Consider the following 15438-nt stretch of genomic DNA (forward strand, 5'->3'; position numbering starts at 1 on the left):
GAAAGATCATAGTATCGCTAATTAGCTGATAGTGTTATGAATCACAGGCCATATGTATCAATTTGGTTGGAAAAAAAAATACAATTCTTTTTATTAATTAATAAAACAATAGGTGTGGCTGAAAAATAGTTCTGTCAAATGTAGATCGGCACATCGATCACAAATCTGTGAAAGTGAATTGTAAGAAAAATGATTTAATTGAAAGCTCTATTGTAGTCATTCAATTCATCTCAAATCGAACAAGAATTGGGCCTGCTGGGAAGCAAACGTGTTCTGGGTGTGAGGCCACTGTTGTTTTTTTTGTTTTGTCATGAAGGATTAGCTGGCAAAACATTAAGATTCCTAAAACGTGGTAACATTCAGTATGTGCTTAAGTTTTTCGTAAACTTCATTTCTGACCAATTTCAACAACTTGACATATCTGTGGAGTTTGGCTGCTATCAAAAATTTACCCCAGTCTCTCTCTGTGTATATTAGGGAATTTAGACTGTAAGCTCCAATGGGGCAGGGACTGATGTGAGTTCTCTGTACAGCGCTGCGGAATTAGTGGAGACATAATAAATATATATATATATATATATATAATCTACTATATAAATGCCTAGTGGCGTGTGTGAAAAAAACAAAACCAAGCTGCAGCGCCACCTGCTGGGCAGAGTTACACTGACCTATATATTTCTTGAAGGAGAAGTGACAGTTGGGAGTGGTTGGTGGTTGCCGGGGGTGACAGTGGGGAGTTTTTACCACTTAAGTAGCTTGATGAAGGATGTGGCGATGAAGGATGAGGTGGTGACATGTGGACAAAACCACGTTAAAAAAGGGCGCTTACGTCAGGAAGTAACGCTCTTCCCCTGAGGAGGCCTGGGCTAGCCCCAAATGCATGACAAGAACCTTTTTAACACCTTAAGTAGCTTGATTTGACTAGAATGCATGAGTATCATGCACGGGTTAATGTGTATATGTATGTGTGTGTATATATATATATATATATATATATATATATATATGTGTGTGTGTATGTGTATATATATATATACACATTTATATGTTGTAGGAAATGGGAGAGTCACTGGAACGCTATACGTAAATTAGTGTGTATGTGTTTATATATAATTTACACACACAGTGGTAGATGGTATGCCATACCGCTGCTTCTACTGCCTTCATTGTAAAACTCTCACAGTACTTTCACTTACATTTTTCATCCCGCCACTTCTAAATTTAAACTTTGGTGTGTGTCTATATCTATCCTGTAATTCTTTCTTTTCCAAACTATTCCTAAACAATTATCTGTGGGTATTCTCTTTTTCTTATAATAAATCTAGTGGACAATTGTTCACCCTCAGTAGGGTTACACAGCAAATCTAGGTAAAATCAGCGGGGTTTTTTTCTGAGGCTTCAGCTATATCCGTGATAATCTTAGATGAAACGCGTTGGGTCGTCTTCCTTAACATAATTTTTTTTTTTTTTTTTTTAATGAATTTGCTTTTACTGCATCATTTTGTTTTATGTATGGATGGACATTTTGATCTTTTGTGGTGACATCTCTATTGGCCCGGACCTAGGACATCTACATCCATCGTGGTTACAGATAAGCTTACCAGTTGATATTTTGATGTAAGGGTTTTCAACCGTATGTAAAATACTTTTTTTGACAAATGAGCCTTCACTTGTATTTGGCCACTGGGTGGCTTATTATACCTAGTTTTGTTGTGTCGCCCTATTGATGACGATTGAAAAATTGTCCACTGGATTTGTCATAAGAAAATAGAACACCCACAGAAAATTAGATGGGAATAATTTGGAAAAAGTATTACAATATTCGGTTGAGATTATTCATTCTATTGAATTACGTGCATATAGTGACATCGTTTCTGAGCTGTTAGTTTACAACAAATATACTACACTATATGCACTCTCTTGTATTTTTCTGTTTGTTAATGTTATCTTAGGTCATTTCTGGTGGCTAAGGACCATTGCAAGGGAAGCTGAGGACTCGGCTTTATTGAGAATTGTTGTGCTTACTGTATATTGTGAACTGTGTAAACAAACAGGAGTGCACTATAGTTTGCAGTGTGTGTGTATGTGTATATATATATATATATATATAATTAGTGTGTGTGTGTGCAATTTTATACAAGCATGGATCCACACTTAAAAGGAAAAGTAAGAATAAATTCATCCCATCATTGTTCTCCTGTGCATTATATTATACTTGTTTACTGTTTCTGTGTTTGTGTATTAAGTAAGACTTTCAACTATTGCTGAGTGGACAGAAACCATTTTTCTTCCTCTGCTTTTGTTTCACCTGCCCTCCTTACTATGAACTTTCTGGGGTTTTATATATACTTTTTTTTTTTTTTCAGGACACGTACTCAGATGTGCTTGGGAACATTTTCCAGCACTATCCCTGCAGACAAGAGAGCCCCTTGTTTCTTTAGTCAGTATAGTTTGCCTTGGAGGAGGGAACTAGTCTGCATACTTTCTGCAGTGGGATCTGATATCTACTTTGTTCCGCTAACTAGCCTACCCTGTTTCACTTGTCCAAAACGGTAATGCAGAAGCTTGAGACAGGAAACCAGACAGCAGTCTGCTCTGATAAGGGATGGTATTGTCTAAGGGAGGGGACCAGGGCTATTTTCTGTGTAACCAGCCCTCCCTTCCCCCTGACGCTTGACAGCCTTTACAAGTCACTATAAGATGTACTTGCATTAACCAGTTCTACATTGGAAATTTGCGGTGCCTGTACTTGTAGTTGACATGACATCCCTGACAGTGCACTCCTACATACATACCAGGGACCAACTTGGGCGCAGAATAATCTCCTTCACTTCCCTAAACATTTCCACCCTTCAAGCAACACAAGTTTGCTGTTTAGAGCTATTTATATTGTTTTACAAATCTGATTTTTGTAAAAGGAAGTATGGCTAAAATGTTATGTCTTCTCGTATAAACTCGCACTGTAAGATACGCAGATGTATATAAAAGTTTCCAGACTTTGATTTTGGTACTGTAAGCAATAACCATATCTTAGTGTGTGGATAAATTATTCAAAAAAGTGATCAGGCGTGTTATAAAATATTAATTGCCCATCAGTTGAGGCGTGTGAATAGTAAAGGCGTATACACTTTTTCTCTTCTTAATATAGTGTTCCCTGTATTCTATCTAATAATTGGCCCATTAATCATGCCCATTGCCATTTTGAATATCCAGACGCCAGTTGAAAGGCTCTGCAGAAGGCTGCAGTATAGGAGTCATGCTGCCACTTGATATCTGGTAGGATGGTGCCACTTGCCGACTCTCCCGGACCGGGAGACTACCAACTTCCGGGTAGGACTCCCAGGAGAGTAGGACATCCTCCTGCATCTGCCCCCTTTTAATAAGGTGGGCAGGGTTAGAGCCGCCATGACACTATTCTCAGGGAATTGTCATTTTAGTTGCGTATGTGTATTTACATCACGGGGGTGGAGCCAAAGAATGATGCAACTCACTAAGTCCTGTCACCTCCATCCATACTCTTCACCTTCCCTCCAGGAACTCACTATGGGGAATATCAAAAAGTCGTTAAGTATTGTTTATAGGTGTGTTATTCGATAAAGGAGAAAGCTATAGTAGTTAGACTTTAAAGGGCCTCTAAATCTAAAACACATGTTGCCTTGTATAAAATAGTAGTAGTTGCCGACTCTCTCAAAATGACCGGGAGGCTCCTGAACATCCAGGAGTTTACCTGGGAGAGCAGTGCACCATCCCACATCCTGCCCATTACCCTAGTGAAGTATGTGGGGGTACGGCTTAATGATACTTTTTTTTCAGTGAATCGCGTCATCCTGGCCCCGCCCCACTCTGTATTAGAACATGAATCGCAGCATTAACAAGTTGGGGGCAGGGCTATGTAGATGCTAGTGCCAGCACGCCCTCCACACTCTCTCCCAGAGGGGAGATCCAAAATGTTGGCAAGTATATATAAAGTAGTCATTAATAACATTCACAGATTTATATTGTATTTAAATTTGCTGTGTTACCATAGGCAAACCAAGGGGGGGAGGTTTCTAGTGCCTGGAAAACCCCCTCCAACCTGGGGCACTGTATAATTGAGGTGGTTATGTTCGCTACCCTTCTAAGCATGCAGCTATTTTAGGTCATAGTGCAATTGTCGCAATATGTGTCTTTCTTGATAGTACATTGGGAGGTTTACAGAGCACCTCCTCTTGAGCACAAAAGGTGCTCAGCATATGGGTCCAGTAGTCCCGTGTAGCTTCGCTATAAGCCATACTTGCTAACTCTCCCGGAATGTCTGGGAGACTCCTGCATTTCTGGTGAGTCACACGGACTCCCGGGAGAGTATGGCAATCTCCCGCATCTGCCCACTTCCTAGTGAAGTGGGCGGAATTAGGTCCAAAATGCCGCGATTCACCTGGAATCACAGTGTTTGGCCCCGCCCCCCGCTGTAAAATGATGCTTTTGCGTCATTACATCACTTGGGCTGGGCCATAATGAAGCGATTTTTGCAGCCCCGCCCCCTGCACGCCCACCTTCCCTTGGCAGTTCCCGGATCATACTTGCCATAAGTTGGCAAGTATGCTATAAGCTGAGGTAGCCAATTTTTTGGCTGAACTTCTAGTCATCAGAATGCAGCCAATCGATTCACTAGGGACCAGAGGCTGAAGCCTCAGTGATGTTACTTGTTCCTAGTGGATTGATAGGTGCATTCTGATTATTCTCACACCACACAATAACGGCTTCCACTGTGTGTAGGCAGCAGTTCATTAGTATGTGGAAACCTATCTGTCATACAGGCCCCATATTACCAGAGCTTTAAATAATGCAAATATAATCAACAGTTCATTTTTGTTCCGACACTCATTCAGCAATATGAATCTGTACTTGATCAATTTGAAACTTTTAAAGGCACAAGACTTTTATGCTGGGGTTACATGAACATTTTAGGTTAACTACTGTATATATGCCACTTTTATGACTTCTCTATGAAACCAAGACTGTTCCAATGACAAATCTACACAGACTGTGTGCAAGTTGTGTAGGTTGAGTAATGAAGTGTCTGTAAAGCATTGCATGTGTGGCTGCATAGGATAAGCATCAGGATTGCAAAACATGGCAGAGGCGTATGGTGGGAGGTGTAGATAGCTTTACATTGGGGATTTTTCCCCAGAACTTAAATAAGAAAAAAATACATTCTTATTTATCACTAATATTTACAGTTTTGTTATGCAACTTTTGATCAGTAATGACATTTGAAGTATACTTTCCTTAAATCGTATTTCTATAAGTGGAATTGAAAAGTAACTGACGTACTAACTCACTGCTGGGGAATTCCATATTTTTATAAGTATAGTTACCATACTTCTGTGTATCCTGCAAGACAGACAGAAGTGGTGATGCAGACATCTCATATTCTATTTATTTCTTGGCTGTGCTGGTAGTGATCTAATCCTTCAGATCTGTGACCTGGCTTCATTTGACAACTGCTAGTATTGCAAGCCCCATACACATATATTAGTGGGTAGGTGGAGGTGTTGCCCATATCAACCAATCCGATTCCAACTATCATTTATCTAGTACACTCTAGAGAATGATCGCTAGAATCTGATTGGCTACCATGGGCACTTTTTCCTCTTTAAAAGGTTTGATACATTTGCCCCAAGGTGTTAAAAGTATGTGCATCTTACAGATACACACATACTAATGTAATTCATTTCAGAACAACTGATTAAGCAAGGGACGTAAATAGCAATTTTTGTACATACAATCCACAAAATCGCTCTTCGCATGGCCAGAACCGGACCATATGCCAGAGAACGCAGCAACGTTCAATTTATCTTTGAACGCAAAGGGCAGTTACTATAGCCTATGATTTCAGGAAGTGAACAGGGCGAGGAAGGGGCATTTATCTGTAGTCTGTGTACAGTAAGTGCTAATCTCAAGAGCACGCAGCAGTGTCTGATTCAGACTCTGCGCACCTCTCTGCTACTTGTTTTTCAGCCACACTTCTTGCTACAGGACTAGTCTAAGTGCCAATTACTAGTGATGATGGCTGTGTGTGCATGCTGGTACATGTTTACAGTTGCTCCCGATTGCAAACACATGTAAGTACTCTAGACATTTTTAACACTTTTGTACTTAATGTTTTACCATTAGTGCCTTCGTCACTAACAGGTATTTTATTGGATGTATCCTGCAGTATCTTGTCTATTAGAGTAGGGCAGACCTACACCTATATTCATCACCACACGTATCTTCGTTGTTCACTTCAGGCATACATATACTCCATTTACGTGCATTTTAAAACAAATGTACATTGCATTCCTTATGCGACCATTGATGAATCAGCTCCTTGTCTTCGATAAAGTGTATAGTTAATGTTTGCCATTTTAAAATATGCTACATTTTGATGATGTCCAATTTTATAGTGCCCTTGCTGTATCTTGACCCGACTAAATTAAACTCATGTAACACCCCCTCTGGTGGTCGTGGTCACACCTCCCAGTCACTGAGTGTGTGGCCTAGAGGGGGGAACTGGGTTTGTTGCTTAGCAACATCAGGCTGCTATGAGCCGAGGGCATCAGAACCTAAGTGTAGAGTGTCAGCCAGGGGCCCAGGCCAGAGGAGAGGAGGTCCCAGGGCAGAGGGGAGGAGGTCCTGGGGGGCCACCCCTTGTAACTTGGGGAGCTGATCCATCGTCTGCTGCCACTAGGGGCCCTAGTACAATAACACAGACAGAATACTAGTGATTATGGGGCAGATTTTGGCATAAATTACCTCAAAGTGACAGGATGATGGAGGGGAGAGGCAGCAAACATTGAACGGGAGAGAGATAATACCACCGCAGAGCATGGAAGAGAGATATTACCCCCGCAGAGGGGGTGAACACTGCTTTGAGATAGATGAGGGTGAGCTAGAGAGCCACCATTTTGGATGTGACTGCCCCATTGAAATTCTATTCATGTAGCCCTTAAGAACTGTGCAGGAGGAGACAGGAGATGTATATAGGAACTGTACATATTTATCTCTGCAACAGTTTAAGAATGCTGAAGTGAAGGAGTGACTCTCCTCTGTTCTACAAACTTTCAAGCGTTCTCTGAAAACCTACCTATTCAGACAAGCGTATAATATTCCTCAACCACCATCTTAACCTCACTACCTTTAGCCTGTTACACAATTTCACACAAGACAACTACCCCCGGACCAACATTATTGTGTGACAGGATCATTTAGCTTATGAGTCACCCTACCTTTGCAGTCTGGCTGGGCCAAGATGCAAAATGTATACTTAACCTCATGTGTCAATCTCCCATTGTCCCATAGATTGTAAGCTTGCGAGCAGGGCCTTCTCACCTCTTTGTCTGTTTTACCCAGTTTGTTTATTAGTTTATTACGTTTGTCCCCAATTGTAAAGCGCTACGGAATATGTTGGCGCTATATAAATAACATGATGATGATGATGAAGGAGTGTAAATAATAAAGAGTTTATTTTGCAATATAGAGATGGTCTGGCGCCCACATTATTGAGACATCTTATTGCACTGCAGCACCAAGTTACATCACCTGTGTCCCAACATCTTCACAGAGACTGTGTAAAAATAACCTGCATGTGTGGGGACCCTCTGGAGCTAGTCAGGGCTGAGAAGGAGGTGCACTGCCTAAACTGTGCACTACACACAGCGACTGACAGGGGGCTACACTTATAACAATGTTTATTAAGGAAGGTGGAAAGCCACAGAAGTAGTGGGGATAATTCAAGTTCCTGGTATGGTTGAAAAGCATGTGCCTGGCTGTATTTCAATATTTATTTGAGCCGAATATTGGTTTATCCACATAATATCGCTTTCCTTTGTATGTAGATAACATTTACAGTTTAAGTATTGTTTATAGCAATTCTGAGACTCTCTCCAGCTGTTATAGAACTACATGTCCCAGCAATCCTCTAGCTGGAATACTGGGTATTGTAGTTCCACAACAGACTGAAGGACACAGGTTTCACACTGACATAGTATAGTGTCCTTAAACTCATTGTGGTTGACTTCCATTTAAAAAAAAAAAAATGTAAAATGCTAATTGCAAATTAAATGTGCATATATCCGTCACAATGACAAAAATAAGAAGAAACTGTCAGGGCCCATCTGTAAATCAATCTTATTGTGCTTATTCAGCAACTGTGTCAAATAGGAATACACCTAGAGGTCACTAACCGCTGAGAGAGTAGCTTCATGCTTTAATTCACAAGTGATGAGAGCTGTTAATGTTCAGTACTATAACCAGAAGTAAGAGTATCTAATGCACACACCGTGGGCCTTAACTCTGCAGGGCTCTGCCTCGCATCATTGAAAAGTTGACAAGAAAACTTTCTGTGAGTTTTCTTGTTTTGAACTTTGCCCCTCTCCTTATTTGTATGGCAAGAGGCGATTTCTCTTCTTGCAGTTCCAGTGGGTGTGAATTTAATCTTTATATGTGTGTCCTGTTTATTCTGGCAGATGTTTATAAAGATCTGGGGGTAAATGTATGAACGTGCGGGTTCTTCAGCACCCGCGTGTTCGGCGATTAAATTTCAAGCGGCGCTGCATTGTAAAGGGAAGTTTCCCTTTACAATGCAGCGCCGCTTGAAATTTAATCGCCGAACACGCGGGTGCTGAAGAACCCGCACGTTCATACATTTCCCCCCTGGTGAAAGTAAACACTAAGATTGAGCTGGGAGATTGCTAGTGTGATAATTGGAAGATACACAGGGATGCATTAAGCTTTGGAGGACAGGAGGGGAGGCCAAGGGAAAGTAACTTGTGGGGAACCCAGCTGCTAAGCTACACTTGCTTGACGTTTGCCAACATGCACATTGCCCAAAGTGTCTGCCTGCAGTTAATGCGGTCTGGCCTTGTTGGAGCAGCGGGCATGCACAGCTCTCCTCTTCACGTGGCCGCAGGGCAAGTAGAGCCGCAGATGCCGTGTGGCAGAGGGGGGGTAATTTGTTTTTGTAGCCCCTTGTTGTGGGATTACATTATCTGATGATGAAAATTCAGAAAAATTTTCGTTTTCTATGATGATTTACAAAAAATGGTCCTAAATATAACCACCTTATTGTATGTCTGTAGCACACCATATAAACCAACTTTATCATACTTACCTACTTTTGCGAAGTTCATTCCAGGAGATGGGCGTGGCTGGAGGGTGGGAGGAGGCGGGGTGCGGCCAATCGCATCATCTCCTCTTTCCCCCGCTCCACAAAAATGACGTTTTGTTGAGTGGGGCAGGGCCAAAATGACGCGATTGGCCGTGAATCGCGTCATTTTGGGAAGACAGTAGGAGACTTGCCAGCTCTTCCGGGAGTCCGTGAGACCAACCCGAATTTCGGGAGTCTCCCGGGCATTCCGGGAGAGTTGGCAAGTGTGAACTTTATGAATTAGTCGACTTTAAAAAAATACAAAAACAAGCCACCGCTTCTTTAATTTATTTTGTTAATTTTTCACACCTAAAAGTAAAATGCAAGTCATTAGTGAATTTCACATTTAAATGAAGGGAAAAAGTTACTAGGTATCTTTTTATTTTATTTTTATTTTTTTTTTATTTTTTTTTTACAACTATTGTGAATTTAGCTTATGTCTAAAGCTAATGCTTTAGACACACTGTAGACACGCTGCACACTAATGAAAACAACCATTTGGTCCGATATTGCAAGAGAATGTGGAGATATGTATGCACTCTCAACCAGCAGTGTAGGCAGATCTTTATAATGTGTGCAGAGTCATGATCTGTTCAGCAGATGGTTATGACAGATGAAGAGCACAGATCTGAAGGAAAATGGTGTAGGTGTGTACATGGAAAAAAATGCCTGCTCATCAGGACTTTCAGTGGTTGGTAAAATCGTTACAGAAATCTCACCTGAAGTAGATTACATTAGTGTGTACCCAGCTTTAGTGCAATGGTAAGCACGCATTGACTCTTCAAATAGTAGCAGAGGTGAACTGTTTGAAGAGTCAATGCATGCTTTTTATTTTTTAAATATCCTAAATGACTGACTGCTTGTTATACCTCTATGGCATGTGGTTCTTTAATTTTACATTTCATGTATTTGCAGAGGAGGGCTGGCAAATTTTAGCCTGGGGGGGGGGGCAAGACAAGACTCCACTCAGCAGCCAATTAGGAACATTTTAAAGGGGAAAAAAAATGCAGGTGATCCAGCTCAGGGTAGCCCATTATGGGAACGGCCCAGGGGGCAGGTGGCCACCAGCCCAGCCTGCCCCATGTTGTGTGCTGCATCTAACAGGAGTAAATTCTTTTTTTTTTTTTCTGGCACTTGCACAATCCAGGCCAAGGACAGGAACATTTTAGAACCTGCAAAAAAAAAAAAGTGTGAAATACAAAGGCATAGTTTATCTAACAAGGAAAATGTATACGTTGTTACGGATTACCATGGCTTACTTTTGCAATAAATTATTTACAAAATGTTACATCTCAAAGTACCAGTAATTCAAACCTTGCTCTTTGTGTGGAAAAAATCGGGCTCTATGTACTAATGTATACTGGCTTCGGAGACGGTTTGTCTAACCATGGTGCATTGTATACCTGCATTATTTTCTGCAAAGTTCTTTGACTACTAATATAGGTTCATTTAACCTTTACAATGGTAGCAATACTACTGATCATGTGACCTGCTTCAAGCAACGGAGCCAAGGCTCCGAAAATTTTCCTGAGCTCCTCACTGATCTGATCAACTAGCAGTTCACCCACTGCTTAGGTCAATGAGTAGGTCAGGAGTAGTGGCAGAGACCCAGTGCTGTGGGTCACAGGATCTATAGCAGTAGCTAACGTTGTATTAGGCTCTGCAGAGACAAGTTTTTGTAAGATATGTGTAATTGGTACATTCTGGCATTATTATTTCTGTAAATAGTATTTGTAATAAGACTTCCTGAGAGCTAGCAATTCTCCCACAATGGCAGTTACCTGCAAAGTTTGAGTCATTGTTTGCGCCGCACATTGTATGAAACATTGTGCTCTTTGCCTACCTTACCTCTGCATCCCCTGGAAGTGAGAGATGGAAAGTAGACCATTATATGCCAACCTATCCACTGGTTCCTAGTGAAATGACTGTGACATAAGAACCTTGTGCCTCATGCCTCGCTGGCGGTGCTTATGATTTGATAGGTAGAATATTGTTTCAGCCCACAAAATGGCTTAATTTACTATCTCTTGATACAATTTCAATGGTCCTATACAAATCAGAGTTATGGTTGTCTAGGGAGGATCCATGGAAAAGCCACCTCAAAATATTTTAATGTAAGGGGGGGCTAGAATGAAGGTAGGTAATGCGGAGGGACATGTGGGAGGAAGGTGTCATCCAGGTGAGAGGGGTTTATAGGCTGAGAACAATTGATCTAAAGCTGTAGAGAAGGAAGTGGCCCAATCATGAGGGGTTCAAACTGTCCAGGTGTTTGACGTCTTGTAATGCTCCAAATATATTCCGTTATCCTAATCCATAATTATAACTAGTAATATTGGACTTGTGGTTTAAGATTAACTGTAGAAGTGCCAATATCAGTAAATGTAATTTATCAGTAAATCCCTGGCACCTGAAATGCTCCTGTCTGTGGGGGAAGTATTTATTCCTATATACCCAACACTTCCTGCCTTTACACCTGTTAATAGACTCTTGCATGGAGCATGATGAAGACTAAAATGGTTGATGGCACAGTAGCTGGTTCTTGGCTGCATTATACGTCCTCCATTATGTCATGCTTTGCAAACTTTTACTATAGTGTGAAGAGTAATGGTCCTTTAATTTCATTTGTTCAGTCTAACTCTATAGTGGCTGCTTTTTCTGTTGAGCTCCAGAGTTAGCCTTAAACCCTCCAGCACCCGTGGTGCCTGCTGTGCTTTTGTAATGATTTACAGGCCTTGCTCTGAGGTGGTTAAAACCCAATATGTCTACAACACATCATAGGAAGTGCTGTAAAAAGGTCAGAGCACGGATTGTGTTGGTTTTCTCCCCCTTCTTCCTTTTTCATTGTTGATCTCCAAGGTCTGTGCTCTGAACCAGACAATCCCACAGCCCCCACACACCAACATCTGGCAATCCCCAGCAGAAGTGTATGGTGGAGGAAGAAGCAAAATGACATGACATGAAGGATATTCTATACAGAGATGTCTGATTGCAAACACAGATGTGTTATTAGATTTTATGAACATGTCTCTAATTGTTCGTGTTCACAGGGACTGTTTATCACTTAACACGAACAGCCTACAGTATATGAGACTACTTTGTTGGAGAAAATATATCCCACTTGTGAGTAGAGATTGTTTGCGGTGTATGTTCATTTACAGGTTCATAAAACCTGGACAGGAGTCATTCTACGCAGGGAATTTCCTTTTACGGACACACGAAAGCCGATATGGCATTTTATCTCTATGAACCAAGCAGTATATTTGCTATACACTCCAGTGGGGCAGTCTCCCCACTGCGTAGAATATTGTGAAGTATGGCAGATCATGTATGTGATTTCATCTGTAAATGTTATATACTGTATACTATTTGTGATTGATAACCTTTTTTTGGAAACTTTGTGTTTGTGAAAGTGAGAGGTAAAGACATGCCAGGTCCAATTTAGAAAATTTCAGAAAGTCCCTTAAAATTCAAATTTTACTCCGGAATTTCGGGACTCCCCGGAGAGCAAGTTGTTCTCCTGCATTTTCTGCACAATGATGAGATATCGGTCTCACGCGGTAGGGCCTTGGCGTGACTTGATTACTGGCAGATATGGTCATACACGTAGCTAAATCTGAAAGATCTGGCCATTCATCATTTGGGTGGAATAGCCAAACTGGAGAGGGCAACATCATTAGCAAGGTCAGAAGATGGCGTCGTCAGATGCAGTTACCATTTAACCACATATACTGTCCCCTCCAACCAACATCTATTTACTAAACTTCGGGTTTGGAAAAGTGGAGATGTTGCCTATATCAACCAGTCAGATTCTAGTTATTCATTTAGTAACTTCTACAAAATGACAGCTAGAATCGGATTGGTTGCTATAGGCAACATCCCCACTTTTCCAAACCTGCAGTTTAGTAAATATACCCCCTGGTGATGAAAAAGATCTGAGGTCACTGCAATTTAGAGCCAATTGGGTCTAACACGGCTATTCGTATCTCAGCGTGTATGGGCACCTTTAAGGCATGTTTAGGCAACCTTTAGCTCTCAAGTTGTAATGTACTGTGGTGCTTCCATCAATATTGCCACAAATATGGTACTCCTAGCTATGTAAATATGTGGACAGCTAATGCAGTGCTGTTTGCACATGCAGTAAAGACCTCTGCAAACCACTTCTTCTCCTTACGGTTTCTTGTTTGTTTGTTTGTTTGCCATGGTTATTACTGACAAGAAATCCCTCCCTGGATGTAGTGTTTTAAGACTGTTGAGGTGTTTATTTTGTGCAGCTAGGTCTTTAAGACACCCTTGTGCTGCAAACCATGAAAGGGCATCCACAGATCCATGAATTAATACATACCGTGATGTCATTTGACCTTTCACCATCTCCGTTATCAACAGTAGCAAGAACAGTTAGTCAGAGTTAGAAATCACAGCCCCGTCTTAGTGCACAGAGGGAAGTAGACAGTGTAAAAAGATTTATTGAAGACAACAAGTAATAGAACCCTATCATTGAAACAGCATGGGCTGTTTGATTCCAGGAATGCAGCAGCTGAGGAGAGGTTTATGCAAATCTGTTTAAAGGTCATCTGGATTACAGAAGAAAATCATGATCATTGCCCTGAACAGTCTTTCCTGTTAATTTTGGTTTTGAACTTGGGTTCTAGCTTTGGCCGCTCCTGCTCCCTCTTACATCTACAACGTCTCTTAACTTCAGAATTCCCAGACGATTACACACAAGACTGCCTCATTTTGCACTCTTGGGTGGCTTAAGCGTTTCCTTCTGCCAGTAGCATGTTGCAAACCAGGTGGACGGAACATAAGCAGAACTTGCAATCAGGGTCATTGATCAAAGCATTTACACTGTTGTATAAAAAGGGAGATATCATTTTAATTGATTTTGCCAAGACAGAGTTTCTTCTGTAATACAAAACAATGGACATCATAGTTGTATAAAGAGGATGATGGTTCGCAATAATATATCTCATTATTCTAGCACATTTTAGTAATTTTCCACAATATTTAGCAAAAGATAGATGGTACCAGATTACATGGCACATGGCCTGAAGCTGGCAGAGTTCACCCATTAGTGTCAGTTTGACGGATCAACTATTTAATTTCTATATAGAGGGACAAATTGCTGCTTCCCTTAGACTACAGTGGGTATTCCCTTAGACTACAGTGGGTATCTGTATGCCTCATTCATTTTGTGAGGGCTGGGTGGTAACCAGCTTGGGGGGGGGGGGGGGGGGGACAGGGACAGTTTTGTCACATGTAGACCCTCCAGCTACTATATTAGGAGTTGGGACTGAAAGTGGGCATGTTATGGGCATGACCCCGACTTTCTTTAATGCCCGTAATGTGATCTAATGCACATTTTTATCAAAAACTAATGTGATGCAAATTGTGGCAGCAAAAAACTTGTCATCGCTATAGAGCCCAGCTCACATGTACATCGCCTTTAAAGCCAATTGTTGCAATCCAGTGAAACTGAGCAGGCTATTTAATGTAATGAAGCTTCCTGTCCAAGATTCACATAGAAAGAAGTAGATTTGCTGTGTATTCTTCTGTATAGCTTATTGTGCAAGAGCAGATCTGGGTACTCAGCACAGGAATATAGGGTGGCAACAAAGCAAACACTCTCCTTCGGATGACCTCAGTCAGCAAGTTCATCCTACTCAGTAATGAGGAAATGTGAAATGTTCTGCTAGAGGAGGAAGAAACTCCATGTATTTTTATTTTCCTGACACACTGAAAACTACTTCTTTCTAAAACTGTGAGTGCATTGGCCGAGTGTAGAAACTGTCTACCGGATTGTCCTCTGGTTCTGAGTCCGATCTGCAGATTACACAGTCTTTGTGCAGACTCAACTGCTGGTGCCCTAGTGGTGCCCTAGCCTTTCTGTCTGTGACACATTTGTCTCATAACTCGTATTTATGTGATAAACCTGTTCAAGTAGTATGAGACATAAACTTGGAATTATGTGAAAAAAACTCACTGCTGCAAATTTTATAGCTCAAAACTCTGAAAATGTAAGACCTGTAACTGTGCATTTAATTATATTATATATTATATTTATTAATGTGTGTTATGATTTTTTCCTAAATTTCAAAAACATTTACTGCAGTAGAACAACCCACAGTTTTCTTGTTTTGTTTTTTATTCCTATAGTCAAAAAAGTGGCAGTCTGTCATGGTACATCCAAGGGACGCCACCTACTGGGCAGTCGTAGGTATGCTAATCAAGTTCTGAAATAATGTCTAGATAACTCCACTTTTATGTATGCT

At 41.1% G+C, this 15438-nt stretch overlaps 1 protein-coding gene across 2 annotated transcripts in view; it reads left to right on the top strand.

Annotated features, from left to right (window-relative positions):
- KLF3 (KLF transcription factor 3) overlaps positions 1–15438 on the top strand; it is a 45020-nt gene that overhangs the window by 13668 nt on the left and 15914 nt on the right. The window contains exon 2 of one of the 2 annotated variants that reach the window (XM_075194782.1): positions 15323–15383. The exons of the other annotated variant lie outside the window; for it this stretch is intronic. Within the exon in view, the coding sequence (XP_075050883.1) occupies positions 15344–15383 (40 nt within the window). The 5' untranslated portion in view covers positions 15323–15343. The remainder of the gene's footprint in view (positions 1–15322; positions 15384–15438) is intronic. 2 annotated transcript variants of the gene reach the window in all.

The sequence above is a fragment of the Mixophyes fleayi genome, chromosome 1 (assembly GCF_038048845.1).
Source record: "Mixophyes fleayi isolate aMixFle1 chromosome 1, aMixFle1.hap1, whole genome shotgun sequence".
Lineage (NCBI taxonomy): Eukaryota > Metazoa > Chordata > Amphibia > Anura > Limnodynastidae > Mixophyes > Mixophyes fleayi.